This window comes from Pelodiscus sinensis, chromosome 6, assembly GCF_052426305.1.
Source record: "Pelodiscus sinensis isolate ZL-2025 chromosome 6, ASM5242630v1, whole genome shotgun sequence".
NCBI lineage: Eukaryota > Metazoa > Chordata > Testudines > Trionychidae > Pelodiscus > Pelodiscus sinensis.
Window position 1 is genome coordinate 19715894 of NC_143057.1, and position 19620 is coordinate 19735513.

At 41.9% G+C, this 19620-nt stretch overlaps 1 protein-coding gene across 1 annotated transcript in view; it reads right to left on the reverse strand.

Moving 5' to 3' along the window:
• The window catches only part of FOCAD (focadhesin), a 231132-nt gene that overhangs the window by 164567 nt on the left and 46945 nt on the right, over positions 1-19620 (reverse strand). The window contains exons 8-12 of the mRNA XM_075931485.2: positions 15410-15614; positions 11927-12133; positions 10936-11023; positions 10014-10216; positions 102-359 (exon numbers count right to left, since the gene is read on the reverse strand). Of these exons, the coding sequence (XP_075787600.2) occupies positions 102-359; positions 10014-10216; positions 10936-11023; positions 11927-12133; positions 15410-15614 (961 nt within the window). The remainder of the gene's footprint in view (positions 1-101; positions 360-10013; positions 10217-10935; positions 11024-11926; positions 12134-15409; positions 15615-19620) is intronic.

Below are 19620 nucleotides of genomic sequence, written 5' to 3' on the forward strand. Positions count from 1 at the left end.
CTTTACACCAACATTAAATAAAAAAGGCTAATGTGGGATTTTACACTAAGAGCCCTTGAAGCATACCACCCATATAGAATACAAAAATAATAAGATTTTACCTGAGAGCAATCTGACTTGGCTATGTCCACAGTGGCACTCAGTACTCCACGAAGACTCTCTCCATTTTCTTGAACCAGGAGATAAGCCAGTAAAAGGAAAACATGAGTGGGAACTTGAGTCATAAATGGTAATACTGACTTAATGGAAGATAACCAGGCAGACACTGCAGACTTCTCTTCCATGTGCTCTAGGATCCTCCACGTTGTATACAATAAATTGTATGTACTGGTTATAGGAAAGTTGACCTTCAAGGCTGACTGGAAAACACAAACAAATTAGTATCATGAAAGATCAAATCTAAAGCTTGAAAACCAAAAATGCAATAAATCCAAATTTTGCCCAACTGAACTTTGAGGTACCCTATTCATTGAAGAAACAGGGGAGATTATTCACTTTCTGCAGTAACTGATGTTCTTTGAGATGACTGTTCCTGTGGGTGCTCCGCTGCAGGTGTTGTGGAGCCCCGTGTTTATAATTGGAGATTTTCAGCAGCAGTACCATGGGTGGCAATGTGCACGTGGTGTTCTCTCACAATGCTATAAATGGTAACCGATACATGTCAGTTACTGCACAAAGAGAATAAATGCCTCTTTTTCTTCAAGGGTGCTCCACTGTAGGTAACCATGGAGCAGTAATTTACTGGACTGGAAGGAAGGGCTTCGGAGGCTGTCAATGTGCAGACATGCTGAACTGTGTGTCCTGGTTGGCATATATGTCTATGGCATAATGTTTCATAAATGTGTGTATGAAAGTCCATGTGGCTTCTTTGAATATATCTGGAATTGAGACATTGTTAAGGAATGCTATAGAAGTAGCCATTGTCTTTGTAGAGTGTGTTTGTATTTTTCTAGGTACAGGAATACTATGTTTAGGGTAGCAGAGGCGAATGCATGATGAAATCCATTTCAATCGTCTTTGATTAGATATGGTTTGGCCCATGAAACATTCTTGATATCGAAATAAAAAGTAAGGGTGATTTTCTCAAGGGTTTTGTATACTTACATGTTATTGGCATCGGAAGGAGGCTTTGGATAAAAGACAGGTAAGTACAACAGTTGGTTAGGGTGGAAAGAAGACACTTGGGGAAAAATGTTGGATGTGGCATTAGGATGACCTTGTTTTTAGAAACATGGTAGAGGATGCATCCACCATAAGGGCAACTATCTCACTGCCTTTCCTGGCCATGGTGATGGCGACGAGTAAGATATTCTTCAGTGAAAGATTCAATAATGACCAAGTGGCTGTGGGTTTGAAAGATTGTCCTGTAAGATTTCTGAGAACTAGGTGAAGATCCCATAATGATGTTGGCTGCTTTATTGGAGGGAAGATGTTATTCAGTCCCTTGAGAAATAGCTTAGCTATCGGGTGCACAAACACTGTATGGCCATCTACCCTGTTATGTTCTCCAGAGATTGCAGTCAAGTGTACTTTAATTGAGGGGGCTAGTCAGGGCCTTGTTTTTTAAGGAGAGTATGTAGTCCAGAATCTTATGAAGTGGTGCAGAATGTGGAGAGATGGATTGGGATTCCAGGTAAGGAAATGACTCCATTTTTGGGAGTAAATATATCTTGTGCAAGGCTTACAGCTGTTAAGAATTATTTGTTTCACTTTTTCTGAGGCAGACAGATGAGAAGTAGCTAGCCTTTCAGCAGCCATGCCTTGAGGTGTAAGAGCAGAATCTCGTGATGGCAGATTAACCTTTCGTCTTGGGTACGAAGATGAGAAGTGTGAGGAAGATTAAAGGTAAGTACTATGGCTAGTTGATTCAGGTAAGGATACCACATTTGTCTTGGCCAAGTTTGTGCTATTAGTATCACTCATGAATTGTCCCATATAATTTTTTGAAGGATCCTGCTGAATAGTGGGACTGGGGGGAAAGCATACATATGGGGATAGTCCCATTTGATGAGGAGAGCATCTCCTTTGGAGTTCATCCCTAGTCCCGCCTTGGAGCAATATTTGGGGCCTTTTGAATTGTGATGAGTTGCTAATAAGTCTATGTGTGGATAGATCCAGGCCTGGAATATGTATTGAAGGACCTGCAGGTGCAACTCCTACTCGTGTTTGTAGTGGAAGTGCTTGTTTAGGTGATCTGCTATTGTGTTTGGGCATCCTGGCAGGTAAGCGGCTGAAATATCTATTTAATGATTTATGCACCATTGCCACCGGTTGATGGCTTCTGCACATAGGTGATTAAGTGCCCTCTTCTTGGCAGTTTAAATAGAATATACATACTGTACACAATATGTATCTTTACTGATATGTTCTAAATAAGGGGAAGGAAATACGCACATGCACCTCTGACAGCACACAGCTCAAGCACACTGATGTGGGTCGATGTCTCGTAGAGCAGCCATTTGCCTTGGATGGTGTGATTGCTGACACCAAGGGACTTGTCCACACAATGTTTGTGTGAAATGTACCAGGTCCAGAGCCATCCTGGAGACAATGCATGTGATATCTGGCCAGTTTGACTATGCAAATCAATGCTGACACATGCCCTAGAAGTTGAACACATTTTCTGGCCAAGACTTGCCGACTGTTGACGGTAGTGGCCAGGGTGGTGAGAGCGAAGAAGTGATGGTGTGGGAATGTGGTGTATGCTTGTGTGTAGTCTAGGATAGCTCCTATCAACTCCAGTTGCTGTGTCTTGATCATTTATTTGGAGCTTGAGTGTCAAGTTTGTACCTTGTATTGCTGTTACTAGACAGTCATCTAGATATGGAAAAATTATGACTCCTGACTAATAGAACCTTTGTGCCCGGCGTCCAAGGGACGGTGACAGTGATGCTGGCATCGAAGTGGACTTTGGCATTGGTGAACACTTTGAGGGGAAATCCTTCCCAGGCGAGAATACACACTTTTGTTTAGAAGTTTTTTTAGTTGAAGGGTCCTGCAGGCAGGAACCCTAATCCGAAGTTGTGGGTGTTTTTTGAGGCTGCAGAGTCTGGGCTTCTGGTTCTGAAGATGGTCTCAAAGATTTTTCCAAGAGGACCTATTTTAATTGTAGTCTAAGAGACCTCACTGAGGTACAGGCAGTCCCCGGGTTATGTACAAGATAGGAACTGTAGGTTTGTTCTTAAGTTGAATCTGTATGTAAGTCGGAACTGGCGTCCAGATTCAGCCGCTGCTGAAACTGACCAGCGGCTGACTACAGGAAGCCCGAGGCAGAGTTGCTCCTGGAATCAGCTGCTGATCAGTTAAAACAGGCTGAATATGGATGCCAGTTCCGACATACATACAGATTCAACTTAAGAACCCCAGGTGTCCCCAAGTCAGCTGCTGCTGAAACTGATCAGCGGCTGATTCCAGGAAGCCCGGGGCAGAGCAACTCTGCCTCGGGCTTCCTGTAGTCAGCGCTGGTCAGTTTCAGCAGCGGCTGACTTGGGGACGCCTGGGGCAGAGCAGCTGGGGTGCTGCTGGGTTGCTCCAGTAGCACCGCTCCTCAGCACTACTGGACCAACCCAGCAGCATCCCAGCTGCTCTGCCCCAGGCGTCCTGATTCAGCAGCTGCTGAAACTGACCAGCAGCAGCTGAATCAGGACGCCTGGGGCAGAGCAGCTGGGGTGCTGCCGGGTTGGTCCAGTAGCACCCAGAGCGGTGCTGCGGGACCAACCGGCAGCGCCCCAGCTGCTCTACCACAGGCGTCCAGAGAAAAGCCTGGTCTGCTGGGGGGGGGGGGCGGTGTACTAGCTGCGCTTCCCCCCACAGCAGACCAGGGAGACGCGGGCGGCGGACCGAGACGCACCGCGGTCCCACCGCCCATGTCCTCCATGGCTTTGCTCTGCGTCTCTCTGGTCTGCTGGAGACCAGCAGACCAGGGAGACGGGGAGCAAAGCCTCTGAGGACGCCGGCAACTGGACAGCCGCGGCGCGTCTGGGCTGTCCCGCTGCCCGCGTGCTCTGCGGCTTTGCTCCGCGTCTCCCTGGTCTGCTGGTCTCCAGGGAGACGCGGAGCAAAGCCGCGGAGCACGCGGGCAGCGGGACAACCCAGACGCGCCGTGGCTGTCCCACTGCCGGCATCCTCAGAGGCTTTGCTCCCCATCTCCTTGGTCTGCTGGAGTCCAGCAGACCAGGGAGACGCGGAGTAAACCCCATTCGTAACTGCGGATCCAACATAAGTCGGATCCGCGTAACTTGGGGACTGCCTGTATTTTTACATTTAGGGCATTTCTGAGTTTGGCCATATGATGTAGGTATGGAAAGCCTGCAAGTGAAGCATCTTTTAAAACCAGGTGAGCCTGGCATAGTGAAAATCCTGTTGAGAAAAGGATAACAAAAGGATTTTTTTTCCAAGAAGGAATATCAACTGGGGTATTAAAAAAGAAAAGAAGAGACCATGGGTAGGTCTGAAGAATAAGGGAATCTTATCTGAAATATGAAACAAAGAGAACTGCCGTGTTCCAACCTATGCCAAAGGTGGTAGTGAAGGATCTGAGGGATAGTTAACAACATGCATCCATTACCATTCACAGAATTGTGAGATGGCACTGTGCGCATGTCACCACCCGGGGCACCGCTGCTGTAAATCTCTGATTGTAAGTACAAGGCACTGAAACGCCTAACGTGGAGCACTCACAGGGAGACTCCGCGAAGAAGAACAAACATTCAGTCATCACCAAAACCCTAATTTGCTTGTACATCGGTTCTGTCACTAAAGAGCAACATAACTCAAATGCCCTGTTTTGAATGTCCCTTCTCGCTCAGCAGCAATCAATTGCCACAGCCTCACCCCAGAGCAACAATTTACATGAAAAAAAAATGAGTTAAGGACTCAAGGAACACCAAGTAAATCTTCTAGTGTTACAGATGAAGTAAGGAATGAATTTGAAAGATTTCCAGCAGGAAAGTAGAAAGTGACACTTCTTAGTCAGGGACATTCATTCTTAAATTTCCAAGCACAAGAGAGATTCTCTATCAGCAGTCATAGCAGTTCTAAATAAATCTTCAACTTTAATTTTTATGGTATTTTGAATGTAACAAATTCATTTTGATTAATGAGAACTATAAAGTCTCTATACTTTAAATGACCTTTTTAGGATAGCATTTAAATTAGAATTAGTTCTTATTCCAATATGGATTCCAACACCTATGTGAAAAACTCAACAACCTGCAATCCACTGTCCGTTTGTCAGAGAAAGGCTAATGTAATCAGAATGTGGGCAGATGAATAAGCTCAGGATCTTTAGGTGGTATTGCTAGAGGTCTTATCCAGCAGGATAGTGGCTTATTTCAGCTCTCTCTGGCATCTGAAAATCAGGATCAGTCCCTAAGAGGTAATTTCAACATAGCTGAAACCACTACTAGAATTGAGGTTGGTTACACCTACACTTCAAATGTCTTACTACTGCAACATGAATAAAGGAAAATAAATGCTGAGAAAAAGCTGCAACACCATAAGTGTTTTGAGGATTACAAAGGAAAAACACATAACCACTGCAATTCCAGTCTGAGAAATGTCCTGAAGAGAAATTTCGCCAAGCAAATTCCACTGGAACTGTGCCAGCACTGACAGAAAATGTATCCCTTGGTGGCAGAGACAGATCAGTTTTTTTGTTGCATTTTTCAAACAATAGTTCAGGCATGTATTCCACTGAATTGTGAGATTCAGAGACTGTTCTGTGGAGATAGGTTTAATTTCCTTACCATTAAACAGCAGGTACAGTAGTAACCTACACAGGCATATAACATTCTTTTACAATGACTTACTCCATTTCTGACACATTGTTCCTTTGAGAAGAGAGAAGGGAGAGAATCTCAGTATTTAACCGGAACAACTTCATTTGTATTTGTGCATTTTAGTGAAATGAACGAGTATGGTGTTAATAATTTCTACATCCTAACTGCATACAGTGAGCTAGAAAAACACAAGGTTCTTATAGCAGTGTAGGTGACCACAATTCCCTTTCCCTCTCTAAAGAATCATGCCCTTTTCCTTTCCATATATTTGGGAGTACTATTGTTTATTCGTATACAAATTGCCAGCAAAGTTTAGTTATGACTAGAATTAATTCGGCAGCTCTCCATAGGGATGTAAGTGACTAGTTAACTATCTGATAAGCAAAAGCTTATCAGAAAGTCGACTAGTCCCTCAACTAGTCGCTTCCTGCCCCCCTGCTGCCTCTATCAGAAGTAGAAAGAAGGCAGAACAGGAGCCGGTGCTAGGGGGGAGTCAGCTTAAAAGTACAGTCTCCGTGAGGGGCAGGGGAGATAGGGGAGTAGTGGGGACTGGGTATGAGCCGGGAAAGAGAAGTTACTCGCTCTGTGCATAACAATTGTTCTTCGAGATGTGTCCCCCTGCGGGTGCTCCACTGCTGTGTTGGGCTTGTCCCGGCTCCACAGATGGGAGACTTGTGAAGCTGAGATAGGGAGGGCTGAGCATGTACAAGCAGAGAGTGGTGTTTCCACCTCTGAAGTAGTGTGCACAGCCCATTTCCCCTCGGTTTCTTCTTTGACGCCCTCATGGGCTATTATTATTGCCTGAATAAGTTGGGAGGGGAGGCAGGTAATCAAGTACCCATGGGGACACACATCTCAAAGAACAATCATTACTGCACAGAATGAGTAACTTCAATCGAAGAAAGAGATGTTCCCGTGGGTGCTCCACTGTTGGTGACTGTGCAGTAGTGCCCATTTAGATGAAAGGTGGGCTTCAGTTAATTGCTACAGACTACGGAGAGAAACGCAGTGACTACTACAGTATTGATTATGGAGCATGGTGGAATCGTGTAATACTTTATGAAGGTGTGATCAGATGACTGTTTGTCTTAGAAAAGAGACTGCTAAGGGGAAATGTGATAGAAGACTATAAAATCATATGAACAGAGTGCAATAAGTGAATTAGCAAGTGTTATTTACCCCTTGACGTAACACAAGAAGCAAAAGTCACCCAAAGAAATGAATGGGCAGCAGCTTTAAAACAAACAAAAAAGAAGTTCTTCTGTACACAACACAGTCAAGTTGCGGAACTTTTTGAAGGATGTTGTGAAGGCCTAAACAATAAATAGGGTCTATAAAGAACGGGACAAGTCAATGGGAAAAAGACTTGTGAATGGCTATTAGCAACCTTGTACTTGGACGTTTCTAAGGGTGTGTCTAGACTACCTAGTTTTGTCGACGAAAGTCCACTTTTGTCGACAAAACAATACCAGCGTCTACACTACTGCGGAGTTCTGTCGACATAACGTCGACAGAACTCCGCGGTTTTGTCGACGCTGGTATACCTCATTTTATGAGGCATAACACTTTCTGTCGACAGAACTCTGTCGACAGGTGTTATTGCCTGTAACACTGCGTCCAGACTACGGAGTTCTGTAGACAAAGCGGCTTGCTTTGTCGACAGAACTCCATGTGTCTGGACGCAAATTGTTGACGGAAGTTTTGTCGACAGTATCTGTCGACAACACTTCCGTCGACAAAACGCGGTAGTCTAGACGTACCCTAAGTGTCTGACTGCCAGAAGCTAGGACTCAAGGAAATGGATCATTTGATAATTGCCCTGTTCTCTTGGGGACGCCTACACAGCAGAGCTAAACTTGAAATAAGCTACACATAACTCAACTCAAAACAGCGTATTTCAGCTTTTGGCACTGTCTACACAGCAGGAAGTCGAAGGAAAAACACTCTTACTTTGACTTCCCTTACTCCTTGTGAAATGAGGGTTACAGGAGTCAGAGTAAGAAGTCCTCCAGCTCAACATGATGTTGAAATAAAGGCTTGTAATATAGATGCACTTTTTGTAATCTCGGAATAACGTCAGTTATTCTGAAATAATGCTGCTGTGTAGACGTACCCTTCATTCCCTGTGAAGCACTTGGCACAGGTCACTATTAAAAACACAAGATACTGGCCTGGACAGACAACTAGTCTGACTTAGTATGGCTGTTCTTGTGATTTTCAGAACCATGGGTTACCACACCTCTTCATAGTTCATGAGTCACTACAGTAACCAGGTTTCCAGAACTTTGAGGGGGAAACCTAGGATACAAATCCTGGAAACACATCTCCCTAGGAAGATTGAGGGACCCAGATTAAACAGTTAGAAATAAAAGACTGTAAAAGCTATATAACATCTAAAATCTCTAGCTCAACTTGAGAAAAGCCTTCACGTTTTGGAGTTTGGGCTCCTGGGAGATAACTTGAATGACTAGATAGTACAGCTTCCTTTACAGACAACTGAAATTATAGCATTTTGATCCCTATATCCCCATGACCAGAAGACAGCTACCTGGTGCAGTGATAAGCATTTAAACTCACAATTATGTACTTTAATATTGCATCACAGTGCCTTCATTTAAGGAGTTCCCATCTATCCATCCTATAATATGGTTTACCTTTTGTGGGCTGACATCTATGGACTTCTGAAGAAAAAAAACCACTAACGGGGAGTTGGACTCTAGATGTGGAAACAAGGAGAAAAAAATGCTATGTTTTGGTGTCTCAAATGCACCACCAATCCGATTAACCTCCAGGAAGAGTTGAAAACAGCTGTCAAGAAGCACATGGAGCCTAACTTGCACAATGCTGAAAAGACGGACAACTCTCACCTATCCTTAGAACATTTGGATGGAAGTTGTCAAAAGGAGACTGGATCATCATCTGCCTTCAATGATTTAGACAACAAACTCTGCATCTTGACACAGATTTTGAAAACCTGACCTATGAGGAAAGGTTAAAAAACCCATCATGTTAATCTTGACCAAAGAATACTGTGGATCGATCTGAAAACAGTCTTCAGATACATTAAGAGCTTTTACAGTCAGTTCCCATGTCCACTGAAGATAGGACAAGAAGTAATAGGCTTAAGTCAGGCCCACACTACAGGGGAAGGTTGGCTAAAGGTACATAATTCTAGCTACGTAAAACCAAGCTTCAGCACTGGCCTCACAATGGGAGATCACAGGGAGAAACACTCCTGTCTGCTTCCCTTACTCCTCACAAAAAGTAGGACTACTGGCACCAACAGGAGCACCTTCAGTGTTTCATTTAGTGGGTCCTTACTAGACCCGCTAAATTGAACAACCAAAGATTGACCGCTCCAGCATCCACCTTCCTGCATGCGGAGACATGGCCTGAATCTACAGGAAGACAGATTTAGGTGAGGTATCTGGAAAAACAGCTCATATAGTTAGAAAGTAAAGTACTTGAATAGGTTTCCCAGGGAGATGATGGAAATCCTTACCAGTAGAGGCTTTTAAGAAAAAGGCTAGACAAATACTTCTCAGGAATTAACTAGGTTTACTTGGTTCTCTCTCAGTGAAGGAGGCTGCACTTGATTTCTCAAGGCTCCTTTTAGCCCTACATTTCTCCGATTCTGTGGGGGTAGGGAGAAAGAGAGTTCTCAGGCTCAAGATCCTGCATCAGTAAATAAGAGGGGAGCAACAATAACTAACAAAAAGATTCATTTGATACCATAATATGTAGCACTTTTATGCCCCTTTTTACTTTGTTCTCCTTCCCTATCCCCAACAAGGCAGAATGAGAAGAAAAGAGTAGCAATTAATGCGACTATATTGCTGGGAGGAAGCAGATGAATGAGAATACCATAGCAGGAATCTGAAGGAGACCAAAGTTTATTGATGTACTGAGAGTATCTATTTGGAAAGCAACACAGGATGAAAACGTACTTATACCCTTAAAACTGTATATGCAGATATAAAGTTGTTTAAAAAAAAGAAAAAAAAAGCGCACCATACAGGTAGAAGCAATGCCAAAACCTAGAGGTGGTTTTTGCAGCCTTCCTAGCACTTCGATTTTACTTACCTTTAATGCACATTGTGACAGTTTTCATGTGAAATTTAAAAAGAATACACACTACCTTTAATAATCTCTATTACTGCATGTAATGATGCAGAAAAACGGTTACATTCTCCTGCACCCAAAAGAAGGGAAAACCCTGAATTAAACCTTTACCTGTTTCTTTTTATCCTTTATGCCTTCCTGCTGCACCATCTCCAAAAGATTTATAGCCAACTGTTGCCTCGTGGGGGCAGATTCTTCCTCTGATATACAATCCTCAACTGCTGTTGACGATAAGATCTGCAACACAGGCATCACTAAGATGATAGCCATGGCTGGAATCTTCTGAGTTTCTGGACAGGAAAGAAGCTTGCAGCCTATTTGAGCATGAGAAAAAAAACAGATGGAAAAAAAAGTTATGATTTTCAACACGACATATGTATTTTCTAGCCAACAACCTGGTCAAGCATAGTAACAATTGCAAAGAGTTGCAATATACATTGTACCGCCACAGTGCAAATTACTTTCCTGGTAAGGACTCCATCACCAAATGTACATTTCATGTCTCCTTTGTACCAAACTACCTGACTATCTTACATCAAGAAGCATGGAAATAGAATGCAATAGAAACTCCTTTCTAATATATCAGCAGGAAACGTCTATGCTCTCTTTCCAAAACAATAAGTCAAAATCCCAGCTTAACTAATAAGCTATACTCTGTGCTCTCAAGATTATCAAACACAAGATCAGAAGAACTGTCAGAAATAACAGGTACAGCAGGCCTGAAACCTATGCTAAGACTATTCTGCAGATGGCATAAAAAAATTAAACCCTGATACAAAGAAAGAACAAGACAGTAGATGCTAATATACATGACAGGAAACAAAAGGGGAGGAGGGATCTTTGCACCTTTGGCTCCCCCATATCAAACTTTTACTTTAATTAACAAAAAATTACAGCTTAATTCAATAAACATTCCAATCTCTGCATCTAACTTCAAAGACCATCAACTACATAAAGACAATATCTTAAGTTTAAGGAAACACTAACAAGAAACCAGGATTTTGAAAACTGGAGATTCTAAATAAGACTTTACCTAGGTTTAAGATGGGTTTCTGCTGACATGCTGGACTCTGGAGTAGAAGTAAACCCAATCCAATTATGGCCTGTTCAACTGGAAAGTCCTAAATAGGCAATAAAAAATGTTTGAAGACTTTAGTTTTGAGCCAGATGGAGTCAAAATAAAACATCAATATTACAGATCTTTTTAATGCACATAGTACACTGAACACAGTGTACCTGATCAAACCTCGAAATTTAAAAGCAGCAACCTTTCAGTAAAGGTAATCAACTGGAAAGCATGAGCTTCAATACAATTTAAGTCTTCTTTTTTTAAATAGCCACAAGATTCTGATTAGTTTTCTACAGTTTGATTTAGGCTACACTGGCCAAGTTCCTTACATTACAGTCTCCATTTAATCCAACCAGTCAGTGCTAAAACATAGTTGTTGATATATGGAGATTTCATCTAAAGCAATTTTCTCTAGATGGCAAAAAACCTGTGTCACTTCAAAATAAAACTACTTCAGCATTAATATGAAAAGTTGTTTACATTTTCAATACATTAAAAGTTAACTGGGAACTGTTTTAGAAATATAGATCAAATTTTTCAAAACTCCATTAGGCTCCTGCGGCCATATACAGACAGTGAAGGTTGAGATTTAAAAAGCATCTATGCAACTTAGAGGCACAAGACCCTCTGATTTGCAACTGCCAACCCTGAAGGAGTATTACAGTCTGATCCAAACACATCAGATTTCTTAATTTGTACTGAAAGTTGGTGCTTGTTGCAAAAATAGAGGATGCTATTCGCTTGTGAATTTGGTATTAAGTATGTGTTAGTCTCTACATGAGAACAATACTGAGCACTTTTCACTTTTTCAATGCAGAATGAGCTTTTTTATATGAAACTCTTTTTAATCTGAGATTCTTAACAAGAGTACCTACATGCATTATGATAAACCACCCTTAGAATGGCAACAAACTTAGCATTTAAATGTAGCTTTTGTATCTTCTCAAATTCTTACTTCATGCAAGATCTCCACATTTTGCTCTATTAAGCAAATTGTAGATGAACATTCCCCTGTCATATTCAGACAAATCTCACAGAAGCACAACATCTGCAGACAAAGCCGAGATAACTGGGCTTTCCAAAATACAGGGTAGCGAAGCAAACTCCGGAATAATTCTTCTAGAAAGAACAATGCTTCCGTTACTTGTGGCAAGTCCTTTATCTGAAGGAAAAAAAAGATAATTTATATACATAATTAAGCATGTACACACAAGCGCACACGCGCGTGCATGCACGCACACACACACACACACACACACGGAAGAGTTTTCATTTCTAGAGTTGGCCTTAACAGTTGTATAACCTTTTCACTGCAAACTTTTTAAGAAGTTTGCAAGAAACACATTCACGGATAAACAACCAATGCTAACATTGAATGGCTGATGGCATGATCTGTCTGGCTGCAGTTGGAAACTCAGTAGTAAAAACAGGGGGGAAAATTTTGGAGCTAGTGTTATGGATAAGGTTTTGATCTCTCCCACCTTGACATTTATTCCAAGGGATTAAGAACAATGAACTATCTGCTCTAATCAGAAGCCTTGTGTCTATTGAATGTATCAAGAGCAAAGTCTGCAGGTGACCAGTGAACTATTCACCAGCAGAGGCCACCATAATAAGACAAAAAGTGTTTCCACATTTATGTAATACACAGTAGCAGGACGAAGGGAGTGGCTAAATAAAGGATAAAAAGGGTTTGGGGATCAGAAAAGGAAGGAGGGGGAGGGATAGCCATAGGTCCGCACTACCCTGTGAATAAGGGTGAGTTATTGACTCTTGCTATCAAGTTCCCCCTTCCTCCCCCCACAAATAGGGGCATTTTATTGGCCCTAGCTATTGTGCTGCACAGCCCTGCGAATAGGGGCAAGTCATTGATTCTCTCTATTGTGTCCCACTACCCTACAAATAGAAGCAGATTTGCTGAATCCAGACATTGGGAAAACCTGCCCTGTGGATGAGGCTGAGTTTGCTGACTTCGGTGGGTAGGCCACTCAGCTGAAGAATTGTGGGCAGAGCTATAGGTACAGAAAAAGCTAAAAATTACACGAGAGTCAAAGAAGGGAGATGGGCTCATTCACCCCGTACTGGGCAGAGCTGCCCACATCCGTGTCACAATGAATGTATCCCATAAATCCTTTCCACACTTAATATTCCCATTTTACAGAAAGGGAACTAAGTCACAGAGACAACATCCATGTTCACACTACAGAATTATTTGTTGGCATACATCCACTGCAGTTATTACATTTTTTGTATGTACACATTTGGCGCCTTGTGTTGGCAGTACATGATAAAAGGAGCACTTGTATCAACTATATTGTCAATGCGTGGCATTGTGGTATGGCTCCTGAAAGTCAGTAACATTCTATGTAAACTACACTGAAGCTATGTCTACACTGATGCTTGTCAATCTAATTGCACTGATAGTGACAACACCACTCAGGGAAGTGGTGTTACTACATCAGCACAAAGAGACATATACATGGTGGGATCCAAATGCATGTGAAGACACTTCCCCTACTAGGTCAATGTAAGACAGTCTATGTTGACCTAATCATATAGCACAGATCCGACCTAAGGGACTTGCCAAAGCTCCCTCAGGAAGTCTGGGACAGAGCAGAGAAGTCCCTCCAGCATCTCCTGAGTCTCAGGCTTGCAATCTAACTACTGGAACATTCTTCCCCTCTTCTCACCAGTGAGCTATAACCCATATTTTGAAAGCAGCCCAAGATAATTAGGCACTCTAATGTGCATTGAAATTCAGTGAGAGATAAGCTCCTTTCATAAGCCCAGCCTGTAGCCTGCTAAATTGCACCTGTCCTATTTTATTCTGTATTTATATAGATTTAAATAGGCTAGCAACAGAAGGTACCTGCAGAATTAATTTTCTGTAGGATTGCTTTTAGCAGGAAAATGTTAGCTGAGCTGATATGGTTAAGATTTATGGTTTTTTTCTGTTATTTTCCAAAAGATGTATGAGGGAAGAGTCTGCAGTTGGTGTGATAAGTTATTTTGTTAATTTTTCTCTGAATCAGCAATAAAATCTGCTAACTTGTTGGTAACTGCCATTCCGTACTTCCTATATAAACAGCTAACAGATTCCCAAGTCAAATCCGCAATTTCCCGCCTTTTCTTAAGTAATTCTGGGATGGAGCCCAAGAAAGTGTCCGTTATATCTGATACATATTTATGAGTTCCCCAGTATTTTCTCCAATTAGAGATAGCACCCACAGAAATCTTAGGGTACCAAGCCCCACTACAGGCAGGTGGTTGAACATTTTGGTGCCAAAAAGGGTATTTAGGCCTAGGAACTTGGGAAATCGGAGCTGCTGCTTCAACAGTTGCTGACAGCGCCAACTCTGGAGTACTTAAGATCAGAAATCATATACTTATATTTAATCTATCTTTGTATTTCCTTCTTGCTTCTTAAATTTTGTTTAAGCTTGCTTTACATATCTCACATACCACCTGCTCCAAGGCCTTTTAGGCAAAGGGAGGCTGGCTCTTCATGCCCTGCCTTGGGAGCATTAAGATCCTGTGGGTATGAGATATTGCTAAATGATTAATTTCTGTATACCTAGATAAGTTTTAGTTTTATTTTGTTAATGCCATCTGGGGGAAGTATCCAGTTAATCTCTGTCCAGACTGCCATATTCATTGTGGTTGTTACCATTATTTTCCCTTTGGCAATAAAATTGTTTTCTCTTTCATTTCCTGAATTTAAGTTTACTTGTTGTCGGTCGTTGGCAGACCCTCACGAGGGGAAATCTTACGGTTCCAGCACATTGTAACCTGGGATAGAGGGGAGGAATTTACAATTTCTGGTCAGATTGGCGAGCCTTATTCACCCACATTTTACTAGAGTTCTTTCCTAGGCTACAACCCTAATTCAACAGAGTCTACTTCCACCTTCAGGTATACAGTCCCTCTGGCTTCCGCTTCACACTTAAGTAAGGGCAGAATTTGCCCCCCAAATTATCTTATTAAAACACAAGCACTTTGTTTAGCCTATTTCATATTTTAAAACCTCTCGTCCAAATTCAAGTGCTACGAGTTTTCTCAAAAAAGCTCAATCTTGAGAACGGACCATAACAGCAGACTGTGACTGGTTGAAGACAACAACATTAGTTTAGCTCTTCCATGTTTAACTCTCCCACCTGAACTACATAAAAGGTCATCAGTATTATTAATTACTAACTCAACAGAAAACTTGTTTCCACTTAGACCTTGCATGATCAGAATTAATCACTTTATAACATTATATCACCTTCCTTGGGAACACCAAACTTAGTGGCTCTGGATATCCAAGCTGCTGATCAAATCTACTTTGTGAGAGTTGGAATACACTATTGTGTGTGAACACACAAAAATGCAACAACAAAAAATGTTCTGACAAGGTTTATTTGCAAATGGCAAGTCCAAGCAGTGAATTAACTTTTACCTGAAAATGTGGAATGAAGTCACAAAGCAGTTGAAGAATAAGGTGTTCTAGTGTAGAGGGTGCTTCTCTGCTCTCAGAACCACGTGGCTCAAGTATGATTTTAAGTAGACCCATTCGCAGTTCAGCATTCTCCCGCAATTGTGATGGTTCACAATACAGGTATCTTAGAAATGGGGTCATTATACAGACACATGAACTCTGAGCCCTGCAGTTCAAAAAGAAGTTAATAGTAAAAGCCAGCAAACAATGAAACCCACGTAATATAACATTCACAGCCTCTATCGGTATCAACATTATACAGCATGTATAGTAATTATGAAAAGGCACCATGAGAGTCATTGCTAAATCTCACAATAAGCAGTAACAATTTGATTTACTGGCATCATAATAATAAGCTATACAAGAGTATAATACGCTCCTCTATAGTAACAGTGCAATCAAAGTGCACTGCCAATATATTAACCCTGTACTTTTGCATGACCACCTCCTCACTTGATACTCTTACATATTGCAATGGCGTTTTATATTTCATTTTTTCTTCAACAATTTAGAAGACTTTTTCTGTGCTACGTCATGATAGATCATTCAGTATCTACACAATGTTATTCAGAAATACGATTATAAAAATCTGACATTTTATCACTATACACCAAATAAAAAAACAACTCATCCTTTGAAAGCTACACCACCAACAGTGTTCAGAACAAAGCACTGCTTAACCCAAGGTTGCTGTCTGGGAAAGAATGCATCACTGTATTGTTTCACTGGATTCATTTAGCTAGCTCAATACATTTGTTAAAAAAAATAATTGCTGATTCCTTTATGACTGTCTCCAGACAGAATGTTCGTCCTAACACCTGGATATAGTCAAAGCATTAAGTATCTTCAGAAACCCTTTTTTCCCCTCAATTTCTTGTCTCAAAGTCAGTAGTCCATCTAGATGACTACATTCTAGAGCTATGATTTTATGCTATACAGTAATTCCTCACGTTTTCACGATAGTACAATTTTTTTTAGGGAATATTTTTTAAATTACACAACCGTCCCAGGAATAACACCATTTCCCCAGCCGGCCTGTTGCCAGTGTCTGCATGGAGCTTCCCCCGCCTCCCTGAAAAGCGTCAGAGGGTTCACCGCTCGCTGCGCCGTTCCCTGCTGACTCCCCCTTGCCTGGCGCCTTGCCCTCCTCTCCTCAATCCCCGCTTGCAGGCCGGCGGCTGGGTTTCCCCAGTCATCCCGTCACCAGCGGCTGCGCGGGGCTTCCCCTGCCTCCCTGCAAAGCGGTGGAGGGTTTGCCGCTCGCCGCACCGTTCCCTGGCGAACCCCCCTCGCAGGACACAGTGTGGATCCCAGTAGACCCGTCACAGAGGCATACTCCCAAACCAATCCCCCTCCCCTCTTCTCCCCATATCTTCTCCAGAGCCAAACACCTCCCCTCCCTGCTGTAACCCAGTCCCCTTTTTTCCCCAACCTTATGTCCCAGTCCCAACAGACGACACTGCTTGAAATGCAACCCCCATCTTTTCCATTATTTTTAATGGGAAAATTGACTCCGCATAACATGTTTTCACTTAACATGATCATTTTCTGAAACATATCTATAGTGTTAAATCAGGAATTACTGTAAAAGACTCTGGATACAAAAGTGGCAGGAAGGCCAGGACAAGAACGCAGCTATTAAAAAAAGTAACCAGTTATCACTCAATTTTCCCATTCATCACATAAAATACCTACTGTACACCTATATACCAAATACCATATAAAAGAAAGCATTTCTGGATCCCTCCATTGTCACTGCAAACTTTGTCACTGACTTCAGTGGGAGGGCCATAATTATTTCATATTGAACCTAAATCCTACTGAAGTTAATTAGAATTTCTCTATTGACTTAAAATCAGGACTTGACTCCCTGTTTATGAAAAGCTATCTGTTGCTCTCCATTCTAAACACTTTATAAAAATAAATCTTAAAATATTATACTATCATCTCAGTAGTGAATAATGCATATATTCATTATTTAGATTTTATTCCTTGACTTCAGTAAGAGTTTCGCCTAATTAAGGATTGGACCAAAACTTGTAGCATTTTGAAATCTCCTTTAGTTATTCGCATGCAACAACTTTGTTTTAATTATAAATCTCTAGCACCAGATCTAAATGTTATTACAGCACTTAAGAAAATTTCAAATGAAGTTTCCATAAAAAACAAGTAATGTGAAATTTTCACAATATCTCCCTGTTTTCTGACCAGCTCTATGAATTATAAAAGTAGGCATTAATATTAACACTAATATTCTGATTCCACAAACACCCCCTCAGCTTTATGTATGTGAGAAGTCCTGTTTAGTTTAATAAGTGCAGGCTCACACTCAAGGAAACAGACAGGTCTTGTATCTATACTGGTCCCACCGAAGTCAAAGGAAGTTTTGCCATAGACCTCAGTAGGGTCACGGTTTCATGCAGCGTTTTTTGGGGGTGGGATTTCAGCCTATTCAATGACAGATTATACTATACCCATTTGTGGAAGGATTCTGAACAGTTCTGAACTCCAGAACTGCAAGGTGACTGGAAGATCTGGCTTGCTAATATTTTGCTTTAAGATGAACCCACCTTTTTCATTTCATATGTTAAAACTCAGACTTCTGGCTGAAAATTCCTTAGCTTCCATCATCACAAGCAATAGTGCAAGTAACCCAGTACAATGAGGTACCATTAAGACATTTATTGCTAGCACAACATACCGGAGAGACATTTTCAGAACCACAGGGCTCTCCCAGGAACCATAGCATTGAAAGGAGCAAAAAGCAGGGCTGCTGCTCCCAGGAGTCAGCACCTCACGCCATGAGCTCTTATAATGCAGCCAAACCACTCCCAGACCTGCCTTCTATTCCTCCATTACTGCTGCATCTTCTGTCTAGAGTCTGTAAAATCCTGCTGGAGGGCTTTTTCATTTGAAATTTTCTGACATAACTATGCCAGAGCTGGCAACTAGGGGCACTGGTTCCTGGGAGCAGCAGCCATACATTCTGCTCCTTTCACTACTGTGCTTCCCAGTACAATCCTGCAGACACACCCTGTCTCTAATTTTCCCTTTTTAGTACCCTTGAGAAGGAAGATGGTGATCAAACAACTTCACGGTAATCTGGAGCTTTCATATTTCCTTGATCCTCTGCAGAAAGATTTCTGTGTTGGACATGATACAGAGACTATTCTAGGCTCACTGATTGCTGATCTCTCCTTTGCAACATCAGATGTCCACTGACTTTCTCATGAGTCAGCAGCCTTTGATACCTGTGGTGAGCCACATAGCCCTTTCTTGAGTGGTTTTGCTCTTTCCTCTCCAAATGTCAAAGCCCGTTCCCACTGAAATCAACAAGAGTTTTGTCTTGAATTCAATGGGAATAGGATTTGGCTCCAAGTCATTAAAGAATGTGACTTTTTGATCAATTGCTTATCTGTCCAAATAGTTCTCATGTATGTTCTTCCAGATTGACTTTGAGTGCCCCTCCTGTATGTCATGCTGAGGAAAACAATACAACTTGGGTTGTAGTTCTATCAAAATGCACATGGCACATAGTTCTATATCTATCAAACCCAGATGGTGTAGCATCCTAGCTTTCCTAGTGCCTGGGGGACTGCAATGCTTAGAAAAAAGGCAAGCTGGTAGAAGCTTAATTTGGACAAGATAGAGGCACTAAGTATGTCTTAAGTGGAATGACTGTCTTTCCCACCTTTCTTTCATTTAAGATTTCCAGGTGCTGCTGCATCCTCACTGAAACCTGGATGTACATGTGGCACCAGGGGACCAAACGATCATTTTACAAACTGCTCTTGTTTAAAGATGTATTACTAGAGCTGGATTATACCACGATGATTCATGCCTATGTGACTTCTGGATTTCATTACTGTGATGTGTACAGTATGGGTCCAGACTCAAAGACCACTTAGAATTACAGTTGAATGCAGCTGCTTGGCAGAGTTAGCCAAATAAAGCATACTATCATTTCTATGCTAAACACTATTCTGACTCCCTGTTTGCTTCCAGATGCAATTAAAAGTGTTGACTTGGAGCTACAAATTATTAAATAATTTGGGTCCTTAGGTTCCTAAGAAATGCCTCAGTCAGTGGGGTTGCAGTGACTGAAATACTTGAGCTAACAGATCTGAGTTTCAAACCACTGGACAATGGCGGCTGTGCATTTAACGTGAACA